At 42.9% G+C, this 23,352-nt stretch overlaps 2 protein-coding genes across 8 annotated transcripts in view; both read right to left on the bottom strand.

Annotated features, from left to right (window-relative positions):
- The window catches only part of LOC109864510 (palladin), a 35,665-nt gene extending 32,534 nt beyond the window's left edge, over window positions 1–3,131 (bottom strand). For both annotated transcript variants that reach the window (XM_031797919.1, XM_020452357.2), the window contains exon 1: window positions 2,947–3,131. The gene's annotated coding sequence lies outside the window, so the exon portion shown is untranslated. The remainder of the gene's footprint in view (window positions 1–2,946) is intronic.
- Window positions 3,132–3,797: 666 nt separating this feature from the next.
- Window positions 3,798–23,352, bottom strand: part of LOC109864508 (mitogen-activated protein kinase kinase kinase kinase 4) — a 57,001-nt gene continuing 37,446 nt past the window's right edge. For 2 of the 6 annotated variants that reach the window (XM_031797434.1, XM_031797436.1), the window contains 12 exons: window positions 21,145–21,257; window positions 19,295–19,385; window positions 18,144–18,335; window positions 17,321–17,444; window positions 16,800–16,967; window positions 15,679–15,822; window positions 15,235–15,369; window positions 13,409–13,509; window positions 11,897–12,046; window positions 7,821–7,980; window positions 6,871–7,010; window positions 3,798–6,656 (listed from right to left, as the gene is read on the bottom strand). In XM_031797434.1, coding sequence (XP_031653294.1) covers window positions 6,573–6,656; window positions 6,871–7,010; window positions 7,821–7,980; window positions 11,897–12,046; window positions 13,409–13,509; window positions 15,235–15,369; window positions 15,679–15,822; window positions 16,800–16,967; window positions 17,321–17,444; window positions 18,144–18,335; window positions 19,295–19,385; window positions 21,145–21,257 — 1,602 coding nt within the window. In that variant the 3' untranslated portion in view covers window positions 3,798–6,572. The remainder of the gene's footprint in view (window positions 6,657–6,870; window positions 7,011–7,820; window positions 7,981–11,896; window positions 12,047–13,408; window positions 13,510–15,234; window positions 15,370–15,678; window positions 15,823–16,799; window positions 16,968–17,320; window positions 17,445–18,143; window positions 18,336–19,294; window positions 19,386–21,144; window positions 21,258–23,352) is intronic. The other 4 variants (XM_031797435.1, XM_031797438.1, XM_031797437.1 and 1 more) reach the window with 2 other exon arrangements.

Below are 23,352 nucleotides of genomic sequence, written 5' to 3'. Positions count from 1 at the left end.
TAAAACTGTGAAGGACCTCGGCGTTACTCTGGACCCTGATCTCTCTTTTGAAGAACATATCAAGACCATTTCAGGGACAGCTTTTTTCCATCTACGTAACATTGCAAAAATCAGAAACTTTCTGTCCAAAAATGATGCAGAAAAATTCATCCATGCTTTTGTCACTTCTAGGTTAGACTACTGCAATGCTCTACTTTCCGGCTACCCGGATAAAGCACTAAATAAACTTCAGTTGGTGCTAAATACGGCTGCTAGAATCCTGACTAGAAGCAAAAAATTTGATCATATTACTCCAGTGCTAGCCTCTCTACACTGGCTTCCTGTCAAAGCAAGGGCTGATTTCAAGGTTTTACTGCTAACCTACAAAGCATTACATGGGCTTGCTCCTACCTATCTCTCTGATTTGGTCCTGCCGTACATACCTACACGTACGCTACGGTCACAAGACGCAGGCCTCCTAATTGTCCCTAGAATTTCTAAGCAAACAGCTGGAGGCAGGGCTTTCTCCTATAGAGCTCCATTTTTATGGAACGGTCTGCCTACCCATGTCAGAGACATAAACTCAGTCTCAACCTTTAAGTCTTTACTGAAGACTCATCTCTTCAGTGGGTCATATGATTGAGTGTAGTCTGGCCCAGGAGTGGGAAGGTGAACGGAAAGGCTCTGGAGCAACGAACCGCCCTTGCTGTCTCTGCCTGGCCGGTTCTCCTCTTTCCACTGGGATTCTCTGCCTCTAACCCTATTACAGGGGCTGAGTCACTGGCTTACTGGGGCTCTCTCATGCCGTCCCTGGAAGGGGTGCGTCACCTGAGTGGGTTGATTCACTGATGTGGTCATCCTGTCTGGGTTGGCGCCCCCCCCCCCCCTTGGGTTGTGCCATGGCGGAGATCTTTGTGGGCTATACTCGGCCTTGTCTCAGGATGGTAAGTTGGTGGTTGAAGATATCCCTCTAGTGGTGTGGGGGCTGTGCTTTGGCAGAGTGGGTGGGGTTATATCCTTCCTGTTTGGCCCTGTCCGGGGGTGTCCTCGGATGGGGCCACAGTCTCCTGACCCCTCCTGTCTTAGCCTCCAGTATTTATGCTGCAGTAGTTTATGTGTCGGGGGGCTGGGGTCAGTTTGTTGTATCTGGTGTACCTCTCCTGTCCTATTCGGTGTCCTGTGTGAATCTAAGTGTGCGTTCTCTAATTCTCTCTTTCTCTCTCTCTCTCTCGGAGGACCTGAGCCCTAGGACCATGCCCCAGGACTACCTGACATGATGAGTCCTTGCTGTCCCCAGTCCACCTGGCCGTGCTGCTGCTCCAGTATCAACTGTTCTGCCTTATTATTATTCGACCATGCTGGTCATTTATGAACATTTGAACATCTTGGCCATGTTCTGTTATAATCTCCACCCGGCACAGCCAGAAGTAGACTGGCCACCCCACATATGCTCTCTCTAATTCTCTCTTTCTTTCTCTCTCTCGGAGGACCTGAGCCCTAGGACCATGCCCCAGGACTACCTGACATGAAGACTCCTTGCTGTCCCCAGTCCACCTGACCGTGCTGCTCCTCCAGTTTCAACTGTTCGGCCTTATTATTATACGACCATGCTGGTCATTTATGAACATTTGAACATCTTGGCCATGTTCTGTTATAATCTCCACCCGGCACAGCCAGAAGAGGACTGGCCACCCCACATAGCCTGGTTCCTCTCTAGGTTTCTTCCTAGGTTTTGGCCTTCCTAGGGAGTTTTTCCTAGCCACCGTGCTTCTACACCTGCAATGCTTGCTGTTTGGGGTTTTAGGCTGGGTTTCTGTACAGCACTTTGAGATATCAGCCGATGTACGAAAGGCTATACAAATACATTTGATTTGATTTTGATTTGATCAGACAGGATAGTGATCCAGGCTTTAACACACTGATATGGTCATGTTGAGCCCATATTCCAATTAACTACAGTGAGGTCAAAATACCAGATAACACCTGGTTAAACATGTTCAGAATGCCAGTTATTGACCCAGGTCTACAGTAATGCAATTGTTCATCAACCAAACTGAAAGACTTCAAAACCCCAAATCTCACAGTAGAATGACTGGAGGGGACGTCTCCAATAAATAATCAAGTCAGCAAATTTTGTCATGTGACATTCTGGGTCTTCTCTTGTTGAAAAGATATCAAAAGATTTGCAAGTCATCAGACTCCTGACATGTTTAGGTTGCACAAGGCCACTGAGAATCTAGTAGAGTTTGTACATACCAACTGCTACTACTGATCTTGTGAAACACTCGTGGGCTATAATTGAATATTTGTTGACTGACTTGGTTTTAATCATCAAGCCATTGCACAAGTCAACAATTCCAACAGGTCTCGGAATTGTCTACAGGTGGACCAATTTAGAGCGAGGAGCACATGATGCCCGGCCAATCAGACCTCTCAGTTTGCAGAGTGCATTGCAGAAGCATGTTTGGCCTGGCCAAGCCCCCCCACTCCCTCCCCATCCTGGCCCCTTCCATCATCTCCAACTGCACCCTGGAATGCCAAGCTGGCTTACCCCGCTGCACACTATATAATTGACACACTTTTGCAGTTCCAAAGTTAAATCCCAGCAAATGCAACAGATTTTTCACTACACAACCTTTTGATTTGCCAGCTTATACGGTTTGATCACACAAAAAAAACAGTTAAGTCATTCAAATTTGACATGACTAACAGGCTAAGATTTCATGTTTGATTGATACAGTAGATAAACATGCAAATGTACCTTCCATTTAAATTTGGTAAGAGATAGATAGATTTACAGCTTTATGTATAGTCAACAGTTGAACACAAACCAGGACATATTTTGAGTAAGGATCCGGTGACATAAGCCAGATGATCCTAAGCTGTACCAACACCTGACCCCTAGACCACCCAACTAATGGTTCCTCTGGGGAAAATAAAAAGCCCCACACCATGCAGAGACCTTACCAGTGGACCACTGTGCAGCTACTAGTCCAATGGGTGATGACTGTACTGTGTGAGACAGGCAGACAAACGGTTCTCTCTGCTCCTCTCCCTGGCACACTCTCTTTCCTGCTCACCAAGGGGGCGCAGAGGGTCCTTCTCTGAGCACCACTCAACTGTCATCTACAGGGGTGGTATCCAGACGGGAGGGGGGGATGGGGGGTGGGTGGTGTCAGGGGGAGTATTAGGTGGAGGAGGCAGCCATGGCAGTGGCTGGGACTGAGAGCCACCAGCTCCACTATAGCAGCGTCTGACTGAGCCTGAGGAGGGAGTTGGTTGAGGAAGTGAGCTAGGGCCCGTCTCAGGTTACCTCCCTTCCATCTGACACAGCTGACTCCACAGTTAACCAGAGAACTAAACATTCTGACCTGCAAATATAGACCAGACCCTAGCTAGCACACTGCCCAAACACTGTGACTGCTTCAGCAGATACAGGAATACTGTAAGCATGTGGAAATTAAATGGAAGTCTTGAATCATCATGTGCAGGTGGAATGCATCATACGTAAGAAATAGCTCTTGTGTGGAAGTCCCTATTACATTGGGTGCCAGTCAGACTTGGTTCCGGGTGAAGATGGAACCCATGTTTCCTGTTTCAGCTCCCAGCTCGATCACTGATTGGCACAGGTGTTGTGTGACATTAATAACTTGGGAACGTTAAAAGGTCGGTCCACTGAAACAACCTCTTCCGTACTCTAGGTGCTGTTCTTAAAGTATAACCATAAGAATGACATAGTCCTAGACTACCTCCAAATGTATCGTTTTGGTAAGTTGATATTGTTCCAATGTTATTCAATGAACCACTGAACATCACAATAATTTGTCTACATCTTTTATTGTTCAACAGTTTTTTTTTATACAATAACACCCTCAATTAGTGTTACTAATTAATTTCACGGGTTGAGTATACAGTACATGCTGTAAAATGATAAGAAAGTTCCAGTGCAAAAATAAAGCAAAAGAAAGACAAAAGAAAGACAAAAGAAAGACAAAAGAAAATACAAATGATATTGCAACACAATTTCAAAGACAAAATGGAAAAATAACAGGTAAGGAAACAATATATTTTGTGGATATTTATCAATATAAAGTGGTCAACTTTATTCTAATTGTTTTTTATACACTATATATATATATATATTTTGTAGGGGAAAAATGGATCAAGACTGATTGGTCTACCAGTCTTTGCAATAAAATCTCATATAACCGTCAACTACACTCAACATCAAAAACCTTTCGGAATTCTTTCTCCATCTTACTCAAATTCCCGAGAACAAAAACTCAATTTGCTCTGCATCATATAAAGCAGAGAGGAATCTTCACAGCTACACGACACACACCTGACACAAACCATCATCAACCTCCTCAGTCCTTCCTACAGCACACACCTCTCAATAGGACAAGCAAACCCATGATTTCATACAAGAGCACTTCCTGAAATATGGGGGTGGATAGGAGGGGAAATGACACAGTGAGTGCTATGACTCACAATCCTCAACTGCAATATAACTGTCAGTTGAAAAAACAAGTATTTAACTCAGTAACATGTCTGATATCACAACTTTTGCTTAAAATCCCTGTTTTTTATAGAAATAATTACCAACTGTTTACAAATGGACAATATAGTGACTCACTGTCACAAGTTCTACTTAGGCATAAAAAAAACAGGAAAAGCTTGTTCAAATGTAAGTTCAGGATAAAAAGTTTAAATGGTTTAAATCTACCCATTCAATCTCTTATTTGAAATGGACAAATTATAACATTTGCATCATACATGCCAAATGAATGAGATATCAACTGAGTGCTCTGTTACTATTTTCAAAAATACTTAATTAAAACCGATCTATTAATAAAAACATTTAGTCAAAACTCAATTTGATTGATTCCTTACCACTTTGCCTTAACTACAAATCTCAGTCAGAATGTAAGTTCTGTACAAATCTGCGAATTAGACCAATGACAATGAAAGCATTAGTTCATGGAAATCATTATAGGGTAAATATACGTTCAAATAATTGCTATGTGAAACTGAGTACCTAACTGGCTATTCCTTCTAATCTAAATATATTGTCAGTTGAATACACCTCATGAGTGAATGATCACATAAAAATATGAGATGCTTTTTGGTAACAACAAAATAACAACATCATATCAAACTGTCCCTTGAAAAAGTTCCTTTTCAGTTGAAAATACAGAACCAGCTGTAATATTTCTATCATGAAGATAAAGTAACTATAATTGTCCAAACTGGATTTGAAATGAAAATGTTGAGCTCCATTTGGTGGCAAAAAAGGCTAAACAAAATAAAACTGCAAAAAAAAATACAATTGATTTGAGTTTACATTTCACATTTGTGGTACAGATCAATTATTTCTAAACAAACATTTTTTATTTTTTATTTTTTACAAAAGAGTATATATTTTATAATTTAAAGAGTTGAAAGCCTATTGCTGTTATAACATCATTTTTTAGATCATGACGTATTAAATACAAGATTTAGCTTGATCTAAATCAGATGCAATCTCTGTTTAATGTGATGCTATCAAATTGTTGTAAATAAAGGACTTCAAAAGGACTTCAAATGTATTACACAGTGACAATAAAGCATTTTACATTGAACATTTACAAAAGGGGTCATAGTGCAAAGGGCTAGATCATTTGCAAATCCATTAACCTGTACATAGAGATGACCAGTGGATATAAAATATCTAGAAAACAGTGCAAATAATATGTACATCCACTTACGTACAAAAATACCTATATAGCACGAGGTCAACATCCTGATCCTTTTCTTCTTCCTCTTTAAAATGACTTAATGCAAAACATGATCTGTTCTATATCAAGAGATGCAACAGGGTATATAATGCCTATTTGGTCATCTAAATTACGACTAGAAAGTGGAGACCGTAAAACTAAGTATACACCATTGGAATTGCAAGGGCAGTAAAATTGAGTTAATAGTGAGAAATAAGGACAAGCCATTTGCAGTATCAGTGTCTACATTTAAAAACGATGACTAGCCCACTAATCTGTATTCTTTCTAATGCACTATTCATTATTAAGGGACTTATGCTTTGTCACGCCCTTTGGAGTAACAACATTTGATTTTCATTTCCTGACGTGCAACTTGACTGTGCAACTTTAAAAGCACATAATACTTGCAAATAATACTGGATGGTAAATAGGATTTAACACCAACAATGGCACTTGCTAATAATACAGTGATGAATATACCAGCAATCACAAAAAACGTGTTGATGCATTTTGGATATAAACAAAGAAGCAATTGTGCTTTTAAGTCCATGTGATATTGAGATCAATATGAATTCAAATGTAGGTTGCCGATGTATTTCAAAACATAAAGAATAAGCCCTGTGTATGGCTATTAAGGCGCAATATTCACTACTAGAGCTAGAGACTTGAAATAACCAGCATAAAACCAATGTGTTGGCCTTAGCCACAAAAATAATAAATTAATGCTGATTGCTAATGGTGTATCCTCATATGCATGGGGTTTTGTAGCTGTACTACTAAAGTGTAACTTTAGAGATGATCCCTGTATGTTTGTTTGTTGTTTTCAAGCCCCAGAGCTCACCAGTTGAACAGAGAGTTTTGGCCCAGTGTCATGAAGTAGATCTGGCTGCTGCCACCTGACTGCACTGAGGCAAAGAACACCTTCACACAGAAAATAGATGAAGCAGTTAAACATTTACAACTTCCGGTATAATATTCAACACTTACAATATTAAGAACAACATACAGTATGCTAGGACATGTTTTCTGTATCTAGCCAAGCCCTATGTAAGCCCTACAAGTAATATGGGGGGAATAGGGTGTCATGTGAGCTTTGCCCAAGGTATGTTTTGGTGATATTGGGATGTTGTCTTACCTTGTCATTCCTCTCACATAGGAATTTGAGTTTCTGGGCCTTCTTGTGCATGAAGACTCCCTCAAGGTTGCCTGTGTTAGCTGACCTCAGCTCGATGGCTTTGTCTCCCCAGCCCATCACCTGGTTGGACTGCAGGTAGGCTGTGGAGACACACACACCATCACAGACTTAGATTTTGGCACAAATGGAACCTTATTCCCTATACTACTCTTGACCAGGGCCCGTATGGCTCTTGTTAAAAGTAGTACACTATATAGGGAATAATGTGCCACTTGGGATGCACCCTTAGTCACTAGACTACACACTCAGGGTTTTAGACCCTCCAAGGGTTTCTGCCTCTCAGTGAGTGCCATGTTGTAAACCAATCTCGAGACGCATCTAGAGATGAAAATCAATAGGTTCCCCTTTACCACACTCTCCTCTTTAGAGCCTACACCCAGAGTTTATTTACACTCTATATACTCTGGTCCAGACTCGGGCTGAGCACTGTCCTGTCTGTGAGTCTATTCCCCACAGACACCCTTTCCCCTTGAATAATGACCTGGCCAATGGACCCAACTAAATGAGTCTAACAGAACATCTTATTTTTAGAGCCACTGTCCCAAATCTGTCTAGAGGAGTTGGATCCAGCTTGACTCCTCTTTGCACCCAGTGATCCAAGTACAATAAACAAGGTTAACTTCTTGCTTGCGGCATAACAAAAAGGGTCAATACAAGAGACATGCTCTATTTTTAAAATGGTCTGGGTCTGCAGGTCTATCAAATCTATCCATTTTAATATACAATTAGACTTATAAGCACTAGTTTTTCAATCCGAGTGGAGGTGGAATCTCTCTCTCTCTCTCTCTCCCGTCTTTCAAGAGATATGCAAACAAGCACGCGCACACACGTACACACGCATAGCCTGCAGGTTTTGATTTGGTGGGTGGCTACGATGTACAGAAACTCACCGACAGATGCAGGCATCTCTCCCCACTGCAGCACTGTTTCCTTGGTGATGCGTCCATAGGTGTCTATGTAGACCCCCTCGTCTTCATAACACACCAGAACCTCCATGCCACTGCTGTTGGGTAGGATGATGATGGCATGGGGCCGGATCACACCCTGGATCTAAGACAGACAAACACACACAGTCAGATGAGATGAGGATAAGATGGGTTACGTCTCAAATGGCATGGTATCCCCTATATAGTGCACTACTTTTGACCAGAGCCCTATGGGCCTGACAGGTGCAATTTAAGACACATCCATAATGTTTTCTATAGTGTAGCTCTCTAGTACAGTGTTATATGGTATTATTCTGTCTGCAAACTCAATTTCCCTGTTGGAAAATAACAATTGACTTGACTTTATTTGACGACAATGGGAAGCGCAGCACAGCACAGCACAGCACAGCACAGCACAGCACAGCACAGCACAGCACTCTCACTCCAAACCTCATCATCTCTACCAGCAACAGCAGTACTCACCCAGCTACATCCACATCACCAGGGGTAATCCTCCTAATACACCAACTAATAGGTTTGGACGGTATCAAGACTTTCACACTATTACTGTACCATACTGGGTATTATCGGAAGTGCACCCAAGCGGTGCTATTCCTTAAAATAAATAAAATGTTTTAAAAAAATATATGGATCTTGATCCAGAAGGGGCTGGATTGTCTCTTCTGTAACCAAGTAGCTTGATCTTGCCATCTAGCCACTGAGCTAGCAAGTTAGCAATCCAAATGCATAGCTGGAGTCCTGAGCTGGATATAATTGATTAGGCACATCTTGGATAGTTAACTTATAGTTAGTTATAAGCTGTGGCGTACCACACACCCCTGCAGCCCCCGGTATTAAAATGAATCCGTCGGTATGTCTAAATACCCCAGTATACGGTATATCGCCTAAACCTACCAGATAACATTGGCTAATCAAACAAAGTATCATTGCTCCCTCACACTCCCACTCTCCCTCCCTGGAACCATCTGGATTCATTCTGTTTGATGAGAAGCTGGTTCAGAGTCAGTGAACTGAGGCTAAACAACATGTTGAATCAGCCGAGTCACTGACTACAGGTGGCAACAGAGAGAGGGTGACAACGCTTAATTGATTCTGTCTCAGCTAATTAATTGCCACACAATGTTTTCACTTAATTTCTTTAATTACAATCTCATTTGCCAAAGACGCTCAGTGATCAGCTCTTTCTCCCCTGACATTGGGATGCAACTCAGGTACCCAAATGAGTGTTGTTACTATGGCTGGGTGAGCTCCACTGAGATGTGATGCAGAGCTACTCATGGGTTGCATGTTTCGTCACAATACTTGTTTTGAACGTTCGTTTTGGACTGATGCCTGATACTACTCAATGCTTCGTCAATGAGCGCTGATGAAGATTTCATCAAAAGTGCATTAAAGTGGCTTGGAAATACAATGACATTCCACAGCAGGCAAATAATTGGTAGGAAAATCTTTTGTCATAATTTTGATGTCACCATGTTGACTTTAGAAGCAGTATAACGTTAGCTAGCTAGCTAAGATTGAGGGGAGGCCACTGGATTTTAGCAAGCTAACGTTAGCATTGCTTTGCTATCTAATGACAATATTGCCATCTGTCTAAAGTAAATTTGATGACATGATAATTCTGGCAAAGTTGTTTCCTAATAAATATTTGACTACTTTAGCAAAGTCATCGTATTGCCAGGCACTATAGTGTAATTTAGCCTCTGTCCAGAATGACTTGGGCTTATCATCACTTTAGGGCATCATTATGGCGCCGCTGATAGAGGGCGGCTTGAGAACGTTCATAACAATGGCATGATGCGACCGAGTGACGGAGGTGCAACCTATGAATATAACCACTGAACAGCATCTTGGGTTGAATAAGTGGCAGCCCCCCCCCCCCCCAGGTCCCTCATAAGCACTTGCATAATAGCCAACATTCAAACAATGAGACTGTCTTTTAGTCTCTGTTATCTCTATGAGGATGCAACATTCACACATTCACATACACAACGTTTCTAAGACCACAAGAGATCTACAATAACCCCAAAAAGACCCCTTCGTATAAGAAGATTATAACAAAGTCCTTCTACATAAGAGCTGCTATAAGCGATTCCACGTACTGGCTTAGACTAGTAGCTTAAACAGCAGGTATAACCTCAAACCCCAAATAAACCAACACCTCAAACAACCCCAAAAGCTTCTATGTACAGTAAGTCACAGTCACCACAGGACCAGTGTAAGTTACCACAGGACCAGTGTTAGTCACCACAGGACCTGTGTAAGTTACCACAGGACCAGTGTTCGTCACCACAGGATCCCCATACTTGCCCGGCCGAGAGCCTGTCCCCCCAGCTGCCACCCGCTGTCCTCATGCCACTGTGGCTGTGCCACCACAATCCTCAGCATCAACACTGGCATCCACAGACGCAGCGCTATCTTAATCCGCTGCCTCGGTATCCTTATCATCTCATCATCAACCGCAGCCAGCAGGGAGAACGTACGTGGGAGAAAAGTTGTGTGTGTGTGTGTGTGAAGGAAAGAATGAGCGGACCAGTGAGTGTCAGTGAGAGTGAGTGAATATGAGAGTGAATGTGAGAGCGAGTGATCGGGTAAAAGAGAAGGACCCTTCTCTTCCGCTGCAGTGTAAGAGACTAAGGCACCAGTGTTATCGAGTGTGTGGTAGTGCTCTCTAAATATATCACTGTTATGAGAAAAAATGGGAGAATAACAGGTCACTTTAGCAGGCACATGGTTTGCCGGCGCTGCCAAGGTATTTTTAGAGCTATCTATCTGGTGAAAAGTAGCACACATGGCTGGAGACTGGGGCCAAAGAGAAGCAGCCAATGATAGCTATGTGGGCCAGCACAGTGGGAGAAGTGGGATAGAGCCACAGCACAACTCTGAGGGCACAGCACTGGGAGGTGGTACAGTGTGTGTGCGTGTGTGTACAAGTCTATATTTGTGTAGATGTACGCACAAAAGTGAGTGTGCAAGTGTATGTGCATGTGAGTGTGTATTGTGAGTGTGTAATAGAGCTAATTTCCTTCTGAGAATGTATTCTTCCTCTGCTCTGGCTCTCAGCTCCCAGCAGCTCTCTGCAGAATTGTGTGGGTGTGTGGGATTCTCATCAGTAAGAGTAGAGGCTGCCTCAGCTCCCCTGTCCACAGTGACTAAGAGTGCAACAATCTGCACATCTGCATTATTCCACCCTGCTACATCTTGAGCCTCATAGAGGGGTTAGAAGTTCTAACTAACACAATAGCCATCACTTGGTTCAGCTGGCTACTCAGTCATTCTCAGCCTCATTCACTTCCTGGTAGTCAGCCAAACACAGCTACCACTGAGATTAACTGATAACTGACCAAGGCTGACCTCCCCGTATCTTCAGACAACTGTTGTGACCGCGGTAGATTACTGGAGTGAAGCTTGAGTTATTTTTCAGTAAATCTGTTTGCTCCCGAGAGGAAAAGCTCCCTAAATGCACTGTATCTCCTTTGCTCTGAGGTAAGTGATGATTGAGCTTATACCGTGACAGAGCAGAATTTCTACGAGGGGCTTTTCGAGAAATCCATTTGCATTTGACTTTTTAGTCATTTAGCAGACGCTCCTATCCAGAGCGACTTTCGGTTACTGGCCCAACGCTGTTAACCGCCAGGCTGCCTGCCGCTCCAAAGACAAGTGCCACAAGGTCAGATACTGACAGTAGCAGGCCTGGCTTAAACACAAACCCATCCTGTCGATATTATACTGTATCAACCGCATTAGTCAACTGGCTGTGGTGGCAAACAGCTTCTACCCACGTCAACTCTGAGTCAGAACAAAAGATCACGCTGAGTGGCGTGGGTGCAGAGGAGAAGAGCTGCTTATCTGCTATAGAATAGAGACACAGAAACTGTAGGCTGGAGGTCTGGCAGAGACCCAAAGACCCAGGCTGCATGGCCCTGAGAGGGAGAAAGAAGGCTGGGGTGGGGAGAGGGTGGAGGGGGTGTGGGAGAGTTTAGAGGAGGCTGGAGTTGAGTTGGGGGTGGAGGACTCACGTGCGTTGGCAAGTAGAGGTCGTAGGGCGTCCCCGAGTCCACGTCGATGGCGTGGAAGCCCGACAGGGAACCGTAGATGACCTTGAGTCTTTGTCCATCCTCCACCGTCAGGTCCACAGACAGAGGCCTCTGGGGGAGCGAGCCGAACGACTGGATACACACAACAAGGACAGACATTAGGAATGACTTCGGAAGAGTATACAGTATAACTATATTTATAGTATACAGTATAACTAGAGCCAATAGTTCTTCCTGGTTAAGACATACACTGAGTGTACAAAACATTAGGAACTTTTGCCCTCAAAACATCCTCAATTCATTGGGGCATGGACTCTACAAGGTGTCGAAAGCGTACCACAGGGATGTTGGCCCATGTTGACAACAATGCTTCCCACAGTTGTGTAAAGTTGGCTGGATGTCCTTTGAGTGGTGGACCATTCTTGATTCAAACAGAAAACTGTTGAGTGTGAAAAAGAGTGTGAAAAATTCGTGACACAATCAAAACGGTGCACACCGTTTTGATTGTGTCACGAATTGCAACGCAGGGTTTTTCACGCTTTCCACACCTACTACCATACCCCATTCAAAGCCATATTTCAATATTTTGTCTTGCCCATTCACCATCTGAATGGCACACATACACAATCCCCGTCTCAATTGTCTCAATCCTTCTTTAAACTGTCTCCTCCCCTTCATCTACCGTGATTAGAGTGGACTTAAGGGATCATAGCGTTCACGTGGATTAACCTGATCATTCTGTGTCATCGAAAGAGCAGGTGTTCCTAATGTTTTGTACACCCAGGAGCTAACACTAGGAGCTAACCCATGGTGACCACCAAGGTTAGTATATTTCATATCTTTCGTGGTTTCTGTGCAGCGAGTAGAAATCATTAAAACTGTTCATTCTAGAAAGATGTCTAAGAAGTAGGGCAAGCCACTGAGGAGAGTTCAGAACTAGGACAGTGTTGTCAAGGTGACCTTAATAGCATTACATATTCTCTTTGTCTATCATTAGAGCATTCTAGATTCACAATTAAAGTATCCCGGTCCCAGATCCGTTTGTGCTTATGCCTACTCCAAGCCAAACATGGTCGTGACAATTCCATAAGGAGTGGCACCCAGGCTACAATGAAAGGACATCGCCATAGAGAAGAAGACAAGTGGAAGGTAAGTGTTGACATTTTACATTTTAGTAAGGGGGAAGCTGTTTCCACCATTGGCGTGCCAGGACAGAGAAGAGCTTGGACTAGGCTGAGCGGGAGCTGCCCTCCCGTAGGTGTGGGAGTGCAAAGAGACCTGAGGTGGCAGAACGGAGTGCTTGGGTTGAGGTGTTGGGTTTGAGCAGAGCCTGAAGGAAGGGATGGGCAGTTCCTCTTGCTGTTCCATTGGTAAGCACCGTGGTAGTGGAAAGTAGTCTTGCAGTGATGCACCATTAATAATATCATATTCCGACCACTTCACTTCATGTGGATGTGATTATTTTCCTCCATACATATTTGATGTGACTCTCACCTTGAAAGCCATGAACTTGTGGTAAGGCTTGGGAGCCCATGCATACACCTCCACAGCATTCTTCAAGGCAATCACCAGGAACTTAATCTTCTCATATCGAACTGAAATGACATGTAACAAAAAAGCAGGGATTTCAATTAGGATTAGCGATTTCTCCCATAATGGAAACAGAACAAGATAAAGGCTTTCACTACATCAGTCTGTAATACTTACGTGTCAGTGGTCTTGAACTAATGATCACTAGACAATCTCAACAAAGAGGTTTGTGGTTGTGCCCCAAATTGCGACCTATTCCATATTTAGTGCACTACTTTTGACCAAGGCCAATGTAAGGAATATGGTGCCATTTAGGACGAAACTCTTGTGTAAACTAAGATTTGAAAGGCAGGAAGCCAATTACCTTTCACTGAGGCAATAGCAGCATGCCTCCGACTATGAGAAACAATACAGAGGGGAGTGCTGGGAAGGACTGGGAAGGACAGTGCTTCACTATGACATCACATCCTTCCTTGGTTGGAGTCCCTGAGCTGTCCTCGCTCTGTCAACACTCTTACTAACCTCAGGAAGAGTCGCAGGAAAGAGAGGCTCACATCTCCTGAGCTCAGCACTAGCACTACACCGTGACACACAATCACTCCCTCACACCCAGTTCACATGCACCCACAATCTCACACACTGACCTATTGTGCTCTAATGGTGTCAGACACTCAGAGAATAGATCAAATCATCTTGAAATAGTTGTTTGCTTGTATTATACACATTGCTGTCGCTGCAGCCGATCACTGCAGCTGTACATAGTCCATCGTTAAATAGCCCACCCAATTTACCTACCTCATCCTCATACTGTTTTAATTCATTTTCATTTTCTGCTCTTTTGCACACCAGTATCTCTACCTGCACATGACCATCTGATCATTTATCACTCCAGTGTTAATTTGCTAAATTGTAATCATTCGCCTACCTCCTCATGCCTTTTGCACACAATGTATATAGACTCTTTTTTATTTTTTTTATTCTGTGTTATTGACTTGTTAATTGTTTACTCCATGTGTAACTCTGTGTTGTTGTCTGTTCACACTGCTATGCTTTATCTTGGCCAGGTCGCAGTTGTAAATGAGAACTTGTTCTCAACTAGCCTACCTGGTTAAATAAAGATGAAATAAAAAATACTAAATAAAATACAACAACACAAAACCCTTTGGTAAAGCAGTGATATGTCTACATTTTTTAACATCACTCATATAGGCCTGTCATGCAATACAATGAAAGATTGATCCAACACATCAGTCGTGACGCTATTGTTATGATATGGGGGGGGGGGGGGGGGGGGGGTTAGTGTTAGGACATAGATACTTCCACCCTCCATCCCCCAGGTGTCACCAACCGCGTCTAGTTGCTGAGCCAAGGCTTGACAAGCACATCAGGTTCAGTCAGTCAGTGTCCCATCTTACAAGCCGTGAGCCTGCAGTTTTTTTTTTTTTGGAAGCCATGAGGCCTTTCGGTTGTTTTTGAGTCTTTAGTTTGGACATATTTATGTTTCGTCACCATCTGAACAAATTAGAATCCGCTTGGACAGGCCGACTAAGAGGTCAAGAGAGACAGAGCTGGCCCTGGACCAAGGCAAGGTTGCTGTCTCCCTGGGCACATGTACATTCAACACCTAGGTGCATATGCTGATTTCTCATATAAATGCACACATTCATTCAGGTTACAGACCATGTAACTAGGCCTACGACGCCTAGACGAAGCGAGTGCAACAATATCCGTAAGCTAGGTATTTGTTTCGTAACACATTCATGATCTAAGGCCAGGTAATGTATACTCACCAACTTTGTAGTGCACACATCCTTCCAGGTCTCCTACTGAGGTCCAGCCCTGCCTTTTCTCCACCTCTGGGTCGTTCCGTAGGATCTTGTTCCGTAGCCACGACAGGTAGTACAACCTCAGCTTGTTCTTCTTACCTGACAGAGAGGAGACAGTAATGGGGTTTAGAGGACTAGAGAATTGGCTGCAAAAGTAGGTGCAAAAAACATTCCAAGACTGACTATTTGTGTGTGTGTGTGTGTGTGTTTATCTGTGTGTGTATGTGTATGTTTATCTGTGTGTGTGTGTGTGTGTGTGTATGTTTATCTGTGTGTGTGTGTGTGTGTGTGTTTATCTGTGTGTGTGTGTGTGTGTTTATCTGTGTGTGTGTGTGTATGTTTATCTGTGTGTGTGGCAGATGTACTGTATATACTTGTGTGTGGCACTACTGTAACTAGTGCAATTACCTGAGATGGTGATGAGCACATTGAGGCCCTCCAGAACGTCCATCTGTTGGAAGCGTCTCCTGCTAATCAGAGAGTAGACCTTCCCCTGACCGCTCCTGTCCAGCAGCCACAGACCATTCTCTGTCCCCACCAGCAGGTTCACACCTGGACCAACACACCATGCCCCTGCGTTAGGCCTCAACATCACAAGCCTCAGCAACAAACTAGGGATGGGCATTTTAAATGATTTCACTATTTCGAAAAACATTATGAACATTTTTCGGATATCCGAATAGTCGAAATACACGTTTACATTTTTATTTATCTAGAAACTTTAATGGAAACTTGCTTGAGTGACGAGAGAGAGAGAGAGAGAGAGAGAGAGAGAGAGAGAGAGAGTGAGAGAGAGAGAGAGAGAGAGAGAGAGAGAGACGGTGCTTTGCGCTCTGCTTTTTTAAGCAGAATGGTGGGGGAGGGGCAAGAGAAGAGCAGAGGCCGGTGTATGTGACAGTCTATGTGTGTGGTATGGAGGGAGGGAGAGAGAGTGAGAGAATGTAGCCAAACCGACTCATGCTAATTAGACAAACTTGTTGCTGCCATAGGTTATCTATCATACCATCTGGTAGTTCCTATTTTGACTGCATCAAATCCTTTTTAAAGAAGCTAGCTAGCTACAGTAGCAAGGTTAATTGAGGCTATTTTGCTGAGTCCTCGTCTACAACGCCATTCATATGAAACAACAGGCTACCTGTTGGTTGATCATTGTAGCCTACTCTTTTTCATTTAGCCAACTTAATTCCTTAATTTCTATTCCATTTTGCATTGTTTAGAAATCTTCCACTTCACTTGCTACACATGGAAATAGATGATGGAGGTCATTACCACTAAATACATTAATAGGGACATTTTTGGTGTGGGGTGTGCCACGGTTCAAAAAAGGTTGGGAACTACTGCTCTAGACAGTATTGTAAGGTAGAGCTACTACCATATCACAGTAATACATATTCAATCCTTTCAGATCAACACAGTAAGTGTCTAGGGGATGGGGGTTAGGATCAGATTGGGTGTTAATCTCAATGTTATTATAAAGGTACCTTTCTAGGGGATAAGGGCTAGGGGTCGAGTGTTTAACTGTTGCGTACCCCACAGTCCAGCACAGAGGATCTCAGTGTTGAACTTCTTCTTGTACTTGCGGATCTCGGGGGTGTCGCTCTGGGGTCTGATGTTGGTGGGGTTCACGTTAACCACGGAGCCCTTCCTGTGCCCCTCTCTCCTGATTGGCTCCTGATTAGCGAGCGGCTTGCCACTCGCTGGAGGGGAAAAGCACAACCAATACTCGTATTCACAACCATGGGACGTAATTTTGATGTCAGGCATCTGATCTTATGCTAATTACTGTAAACATGTACAGGATAAAAACATATGTGAGAGAATCCCTCCCCTCTTTCCCCTCTTATTTTACAATACATATATAAACATATAAACATACATTGAATGAGATTTATGATAAGATAGTCCTTTTTATAGACCAAAGCATGCAGTTTAGAGACCACCCTAGCATGCAGTGATTTACTGCAGTGCTCGAATGTCTATGGGGCATTTCCTTTGTAGCATAGTGTGTGTGTGTTTGTGTGTGTATGAGTGTGTATATGTTGGCACTCACTGGGACTGTAGCCCACTGGGCTCTGAGGGGGAGAGATCTGCAGCAGCCTGGGGTCAATGAAGGGAGTGAAGGAGGAGGAGGAGGAGGACGAGATGCTTTTCCCTGGAGGACTGTTTACAGGCTTCTGCAAAGGCATCCAAAATCATAATTCATATAAATGAAACAACATCAACAACAATAAATCAAAGACTTCCGGTAGGCTTGATATCAATCTTGAGATGGAAGGGGGAGTGCAAGTCTAAAACTGCTACTTCATCTCCCCCTAGTGGAGAAAGATAAACTCACATCAAATACAAATTCAGTGATCCAACCACTGCACTCTATAAAGTATTACTCTTAAAGGCCCATATTCTTAAAGGCACATATATCAATATCAAATCATTTCTGTCTAACAATTATGCATATTACTGTAATAGTTTTCCATTAAAATGGACGAAAATAGGTTTTTAGCAAGAACAAAATTCTCAAGCAAGAATTTTGCTAGGACTGTCTGGGTGGTCTTCAGTGGGGAGATGAAAATATAAAACTAGCTGTTATTGGCAGAGAGGTTTGGAACTCTCTTTGTTATTGGTCTATTAACCATCTGGTAATGCTACCAGGTAAACCGAAATCCCGCACATGCAAACAGGCCATGAAAATAGGCTGATTAGAATGTCCTATGTAGATTGTATTTTTAAGCAGCAACTATTAGGAAATAACACTGATACATATTTTTTCACACTTTTACAGTGTTAGTTTCTTCAGCTGTTGTACAAAACACAGGAAAAACAGAATTGTGACTGTGCTGGGCCTTTAAACATTTTATGACCTCTAGAGAACTCACATCAAAGTGCGGTCCTCGTCCGCTCGGAGACTGGGGGAAGATGACGTCATGCAGTACGTGCTGCCCCAGGGGCTCATGGGCCGGGCTCTTCTGCAGAAGATCAGGGAGAAGGTAATTCTCATTGCATTCTGATCCTACAGCCATGGGCCTGTGTAGTGGCTGGCCACTGTTAAGGCCTGATGCCACGCTGCTCTGCTTAGAGAAGAGACACACAGCAGAACAGCGGCATAATCCCTCGTTAATACTGCCCGTCTGTCACTCTGTATTCCCTGTGTCACAACAACACTGTGTGGAGGAACAGGCAGCGGCATCTACACACACGCCAATGCTAACGCTGTCTTATGGCAGGAAGGCATTGTTTAGGTTTTCGTGACACTAAGTCTCCAATGACTGTTTTTTTTGTTAAGTGGGTGAGTTAAACAAGGATATCAGGCCCTGCTTACACCGTGCCAAGTGGCATTGCATTCATCACTGGAGGTGGAGGAGGAGGCTCTGAGGGGCCTGTGGGAGAACGGCATCAATGGGCTCTGCTCTGCTCCATGTTTTAGTTAGTATGCACAAAGTGCCCTCTAGTGTTTGTCATGCAAATGACTCACGCAGGACCGGGGACACGGCTGAGCTCAAGTGGCTCCCTATTCCCTATATCGTACACTAGTTTTGACCAGGGTCTATATGGCTCTGGTCAAAAATAGTGAACTTTATAAGCCAGGGAGTAGGGTACCATTTGGGTCAATGCATGCTGCTGCCTGTGTGAGTAAGTAACGAGATTTCACACTGCATCTGCACTGTTACAACAAGCCTGAACTCTGACTATGACCCAATTTCCAAATCAGCAGTTCAGGGAAGCCATGTTAAGCAACCTATTAGACCGATTTAATGAAGCTGACTGTGGTATGAACCTGAAGACAATGGACACCACCATCTGTTATCTGACTAAAATATCGATTGAAAGCATGGAACATCATCCTGTTCAATGTTAAGAGTTTGAAACTTATTTGCTATGAGTTTTCATCAAGTGCAGAATAAATATCCGTTACAAGTGAGAGAAGTTCTCAAAGCTAATAAGTGAGTGCACCTTTACACAAAATGTCCTAGAGGTAGTACTGTATGGATGTGGGGGTGTGTGTAGACAGAAGGGTGTGTATGTATACCGTGGTCTGGTTGAGATTATGATGGGGCTGCAGGACAATCCCATCGGGGGCTCCTCGGAAGAACTTGCCCTTCCCATTACTCAATGGAGACCTGGAGAAACACATACAACAGCAGTCAGAGAGAGGAGGCTCATGCAACGTTTAACAAAATTTGACTCAACCTTAGTACATTTTATTCATTCAGCAGACAGTCTTATCCAGAGCGATTTACAGGAGCAATTAGGGTTAAGTGCCTTGCTCAACGGCACAGACAGATTTTTCACCTAGTCGGCTCAGGGAGTTGAATAAGCAACCTTGCGTTTACCCTCCCAACGCTCTTAACTGCTAGGCTGCCTGCTGCCCTAGTAGTATGCTAGTCAGTGAGCGCTGGTGAGGTTATACTGTATACTGCTTGTTTTTGGCTGTATAAGTATAAATAAATAAATGGATCAATCAATCAAGGTGAACCTAGGGCTGTTGCGGTGACCGTATTACCGCCACACCGGCAGTCACGATTCATAACCGCAGTCAAATTCCATGTGATTGTCGAGTCACGGTAACTAGGCTTCTCCAAAACTGCGCTCTGATGCCACTGATGGTCAATAATAGCCTACCAAACTTCCTATTGCCTCTATTGTCCCTCTAATTAAACTGACATCAATGCAATCAAAAATCAAACACTTCATCAGGGCCCGGGCATTTAGAGTTTGAGCGGAATGGGATCACCTGTTGCGCAGCGAGAGCCAGCTCCTCATAGCTGTTTGATGCATGGAATTAAGTAAGTGTTCCTATAAGCCCATGTTGTGCAAATTTCTATAGGCTTTGCATGAGAACTGAGTTTTGATGGCCTTTATTAAAAAGAGGAGGATCCCATCAGCTTTCTATAGGCTAGGCCTATTATATTTATTTCTCAACTTTCCTAATATTAAGCACATTGCTTCGCTTTACAACCGGAGTAGCTTACCTGGCTGGCATGTACTGGGGGAAAAGCATCCTCCATTCGCTATTTAAGTGCATATGGTGACATGTTTTTTCCCCTGCCCCTGTTCCGATAACAGCCCGTTCAGAATCCAAACAAATTTTACACATATATTATTTAGTATATGTGATAGATTAAATAGAGAATAGTCTGATGGGTGAGAATATTATCAAGTGCTTGTCGAATTGTGAATGAGAGACAGATGAAGTGTGTGCAGCCTCCCAAAAAAACTGAGCAAAGCGCATGCCTTTCATGCAACCTTTTTCAAATCATCATTAGTCGCATCATGCAGCCTTAGAATGTATTAGAAATCAAAAGTTATAGCCTAAGGTTTGTATCACAACTAAAGTTGTATAAATAACTCTAAATTAAGCATTTCAATTGATCACTTTGTTAACTGCTCAACACAGAATAGCCGCATGTCTGCGCACTCTCACGGAAATCGTTTAGGAAAAATATCCTTTATATTTTATTCAGCTATGTTCAATTGTATTCTTCTTTCTATTAAATAACATAAAATAATGCCACTGGAAGTATAAGAAAATCTTGTCTGCAAATGAACTAGTGTATGGCACAGCCAGATCAGGGCCTAATATGAGGACAACTCAGAAGCTATTCTGTTCTTCTGAAATAGGCTACAATTTCTTCATATCATAATGTTTCTTTAGACCGGCCTAAAATAAATATTGTGATGGTGTAGGCTATATTAAATTGATTTTTTTTACTTTTTAAAATGTAGATGTTCCAAATGTCCTCATCAGTGGCTTGTAGGCCATGCATGGAAGCCTGGAGATGTTAATTAACTGTCAATTACCGTAAAACCGGCACTTATGTGCATGACAGTTACCGGCTGACAAAATGTCATGACCGCCACAGCCCTATGTGAACCCACCTGGTTGTCTCCTCATCGTCACTACTACCGACTTCATCACTGGAAGAGGAGTACTCTGTTGCCTTGACAAACGGACTGAGATTGGACTTGACCCCAGATAAGTGGCCGGAACCCTGAGACAGAAACACAGGGAATAACATAAGAGATAGAACACCAGACATCAGGATTCATGAGACAGACACGTTTATGATAATAATACAGGACTGCTAATGCTAATTGAATATAGGAATAATTGTCGCAAGAAGATGACAAACGGCTGAATGCTATTGAATAAAACACAAGGACACTGTGTGTCCCCTGGAGGGAATCAGAGACGGGACAGAACGGGGTCCCCATCTGCTGCCTTGTCCTCTGGTCCCGTCGGAATGACCGGAATCTTAACTGGCATTACTTCTCGGAATGGCATACCTCTGACATCAAATCAATAGGCCTAGTCATAAGATGCACTATTTGGTCTAGAACAGATAAGAAGGAATGATACACTATTTAGATGAGGCTATTTATATAGATGAGTCGACGAGGAGGAGTTCCAGCATTCTTTGTTTTGATAAGAGCAAACGCAGATGTTAGATGGTCAGATAGATTCTCCTAATTCAAATCCAGAGGTAATCGGATTCATCAGTCTCTTACCTTTGGTTGTTTTAACAGACGGTCACAAACAACAGTAACCGAACATCTGACGAATACCGAGGCGAGACCAACACGATTGCCTTGAGACATGGTGACCAAGTTTTCATGTGTTACAAAATGCAGATCTTTTCCACAACCACGGGGCAACTGGAGCCAATAAAGAAAATAACAACTTGACCCACTGGAAGAGTTCTGATAATCATGGCTGAAAACGACATTATAAATCTAATGTGGGTGAACGAGAAAAGTAACGGATGTAAAATAGTGTTCTAGATGCTGGGATAGCAACAGTCCTCTGTGGCTTAGTTGGTTTAGTTGGTCCGCGAATATGTATGCACGCATGACTCTCACTTTGGAAAAAACGCGTCTACTAAAATTAAATTTTTATTATATATAGATACTAGGGTTGGGCGATGTCAAGCTTTGTCCTATCTTGATGATGTACTAGTAAAACATTGTGATATATGATGGTATCGGCCCCTATTGGCCAACCCCCAAAAAACATTTTATTGAAAAAGCTAATTAAAACAAACTTGCATGCTACAACTTCATGAAAGATCATCTTGTTGAAAGCCTGGTCAGAGGCTAAGTGGAGGCAAATATATATTTTTTTGATTTCTGATGGAGCTTCAGCATGGCCAGGTGTGTGTGTGTGGGGGTGGGTGTGTGTCTGTGTGGGGCGCACACGATGGAGTGACAGTCTATACCGTAGTGAGTTAGGTTATAAATCATGGGCTGGATAGAGGCCGTCTACAGAACGGGTTAATAATTGCTTTATTTGCATCATCCTCCTTTCTTAAAAGGCCTATGGTTTGTTCTATCTCTCATAAAGCTGTGATTGAGAATAGCATATGCCTAAGCCTATAAATTCAAACTTTTATTCGTGTTCTTTTTGAAAGTGGCAACTTTAGGTCAACTCTTTCTTAGGCTATTCAAATATTTGGAAATAGGCTACTGTTCATAACTTTAACTTATTTATTTTTATTTATTTCACCTTTATTTAACCAGGTAGGCTAGTTGAGAACAAGTTCTCATTTGCAACTGCGACCTGGCCAAGATAAAGCATAGCAGTGTGAACAGACAACACAGAGTTACACATGGAGTAAACAATTAACAAGTCAATAACACAGTAGAAAAAAAAGAGAGTCTATATACATTGTGTGCAAAAGGCATGAGGAGGTAGGCGAATGATTACAATTTTGCAGATTAACACTGGAGTGATAAATGATCAGATGGTCATATACAGGTAGAGATATTGGTGTGCAAAAGAGCAGAAAAGTAAATAAATAAAAACAGTATGGGGATGAGGTAGGTAAAATTGGGTGGGCTATTTACCGATAGACTATGTACAGCTGCAGCGATCGGTTAGCTGCTCAGATAGCAGATGTTTGAAGTTGGTGAGGGAGATAAAAGTCTCCAACTTCAGCAATTTTTGCAATTCGTTCCAGTCACAGGCAGCAGAGAACTGGAACGAAAGGCGGCCAAATGAGGTGTTGGCTTTAGGGATGATCAGTGAGATACACCTGCTGGAGCGCGTGCTACGGATGGTTGTTGCCATCGTGACCAGTGAACTGAGAT

This window comes from Oncorhynchus kisutch, linkage group LG19, assembly GCF_002021735.2.
Source record: "Oncorhynchus kisutch isolate 150728-3 linkage group LG19, Okis_V2, whole genome shotgun sequence".
Lineage (NCBI taxonomy): Eukaryota > Metazoa > Chordata > Actinopteri > Salmoniformes > Salmonidae > Oncorhynchus > Oncorhynchus kisutch.
This window is presented reverse-complemented; position numbering and strand designations above follow the sequence as displayed.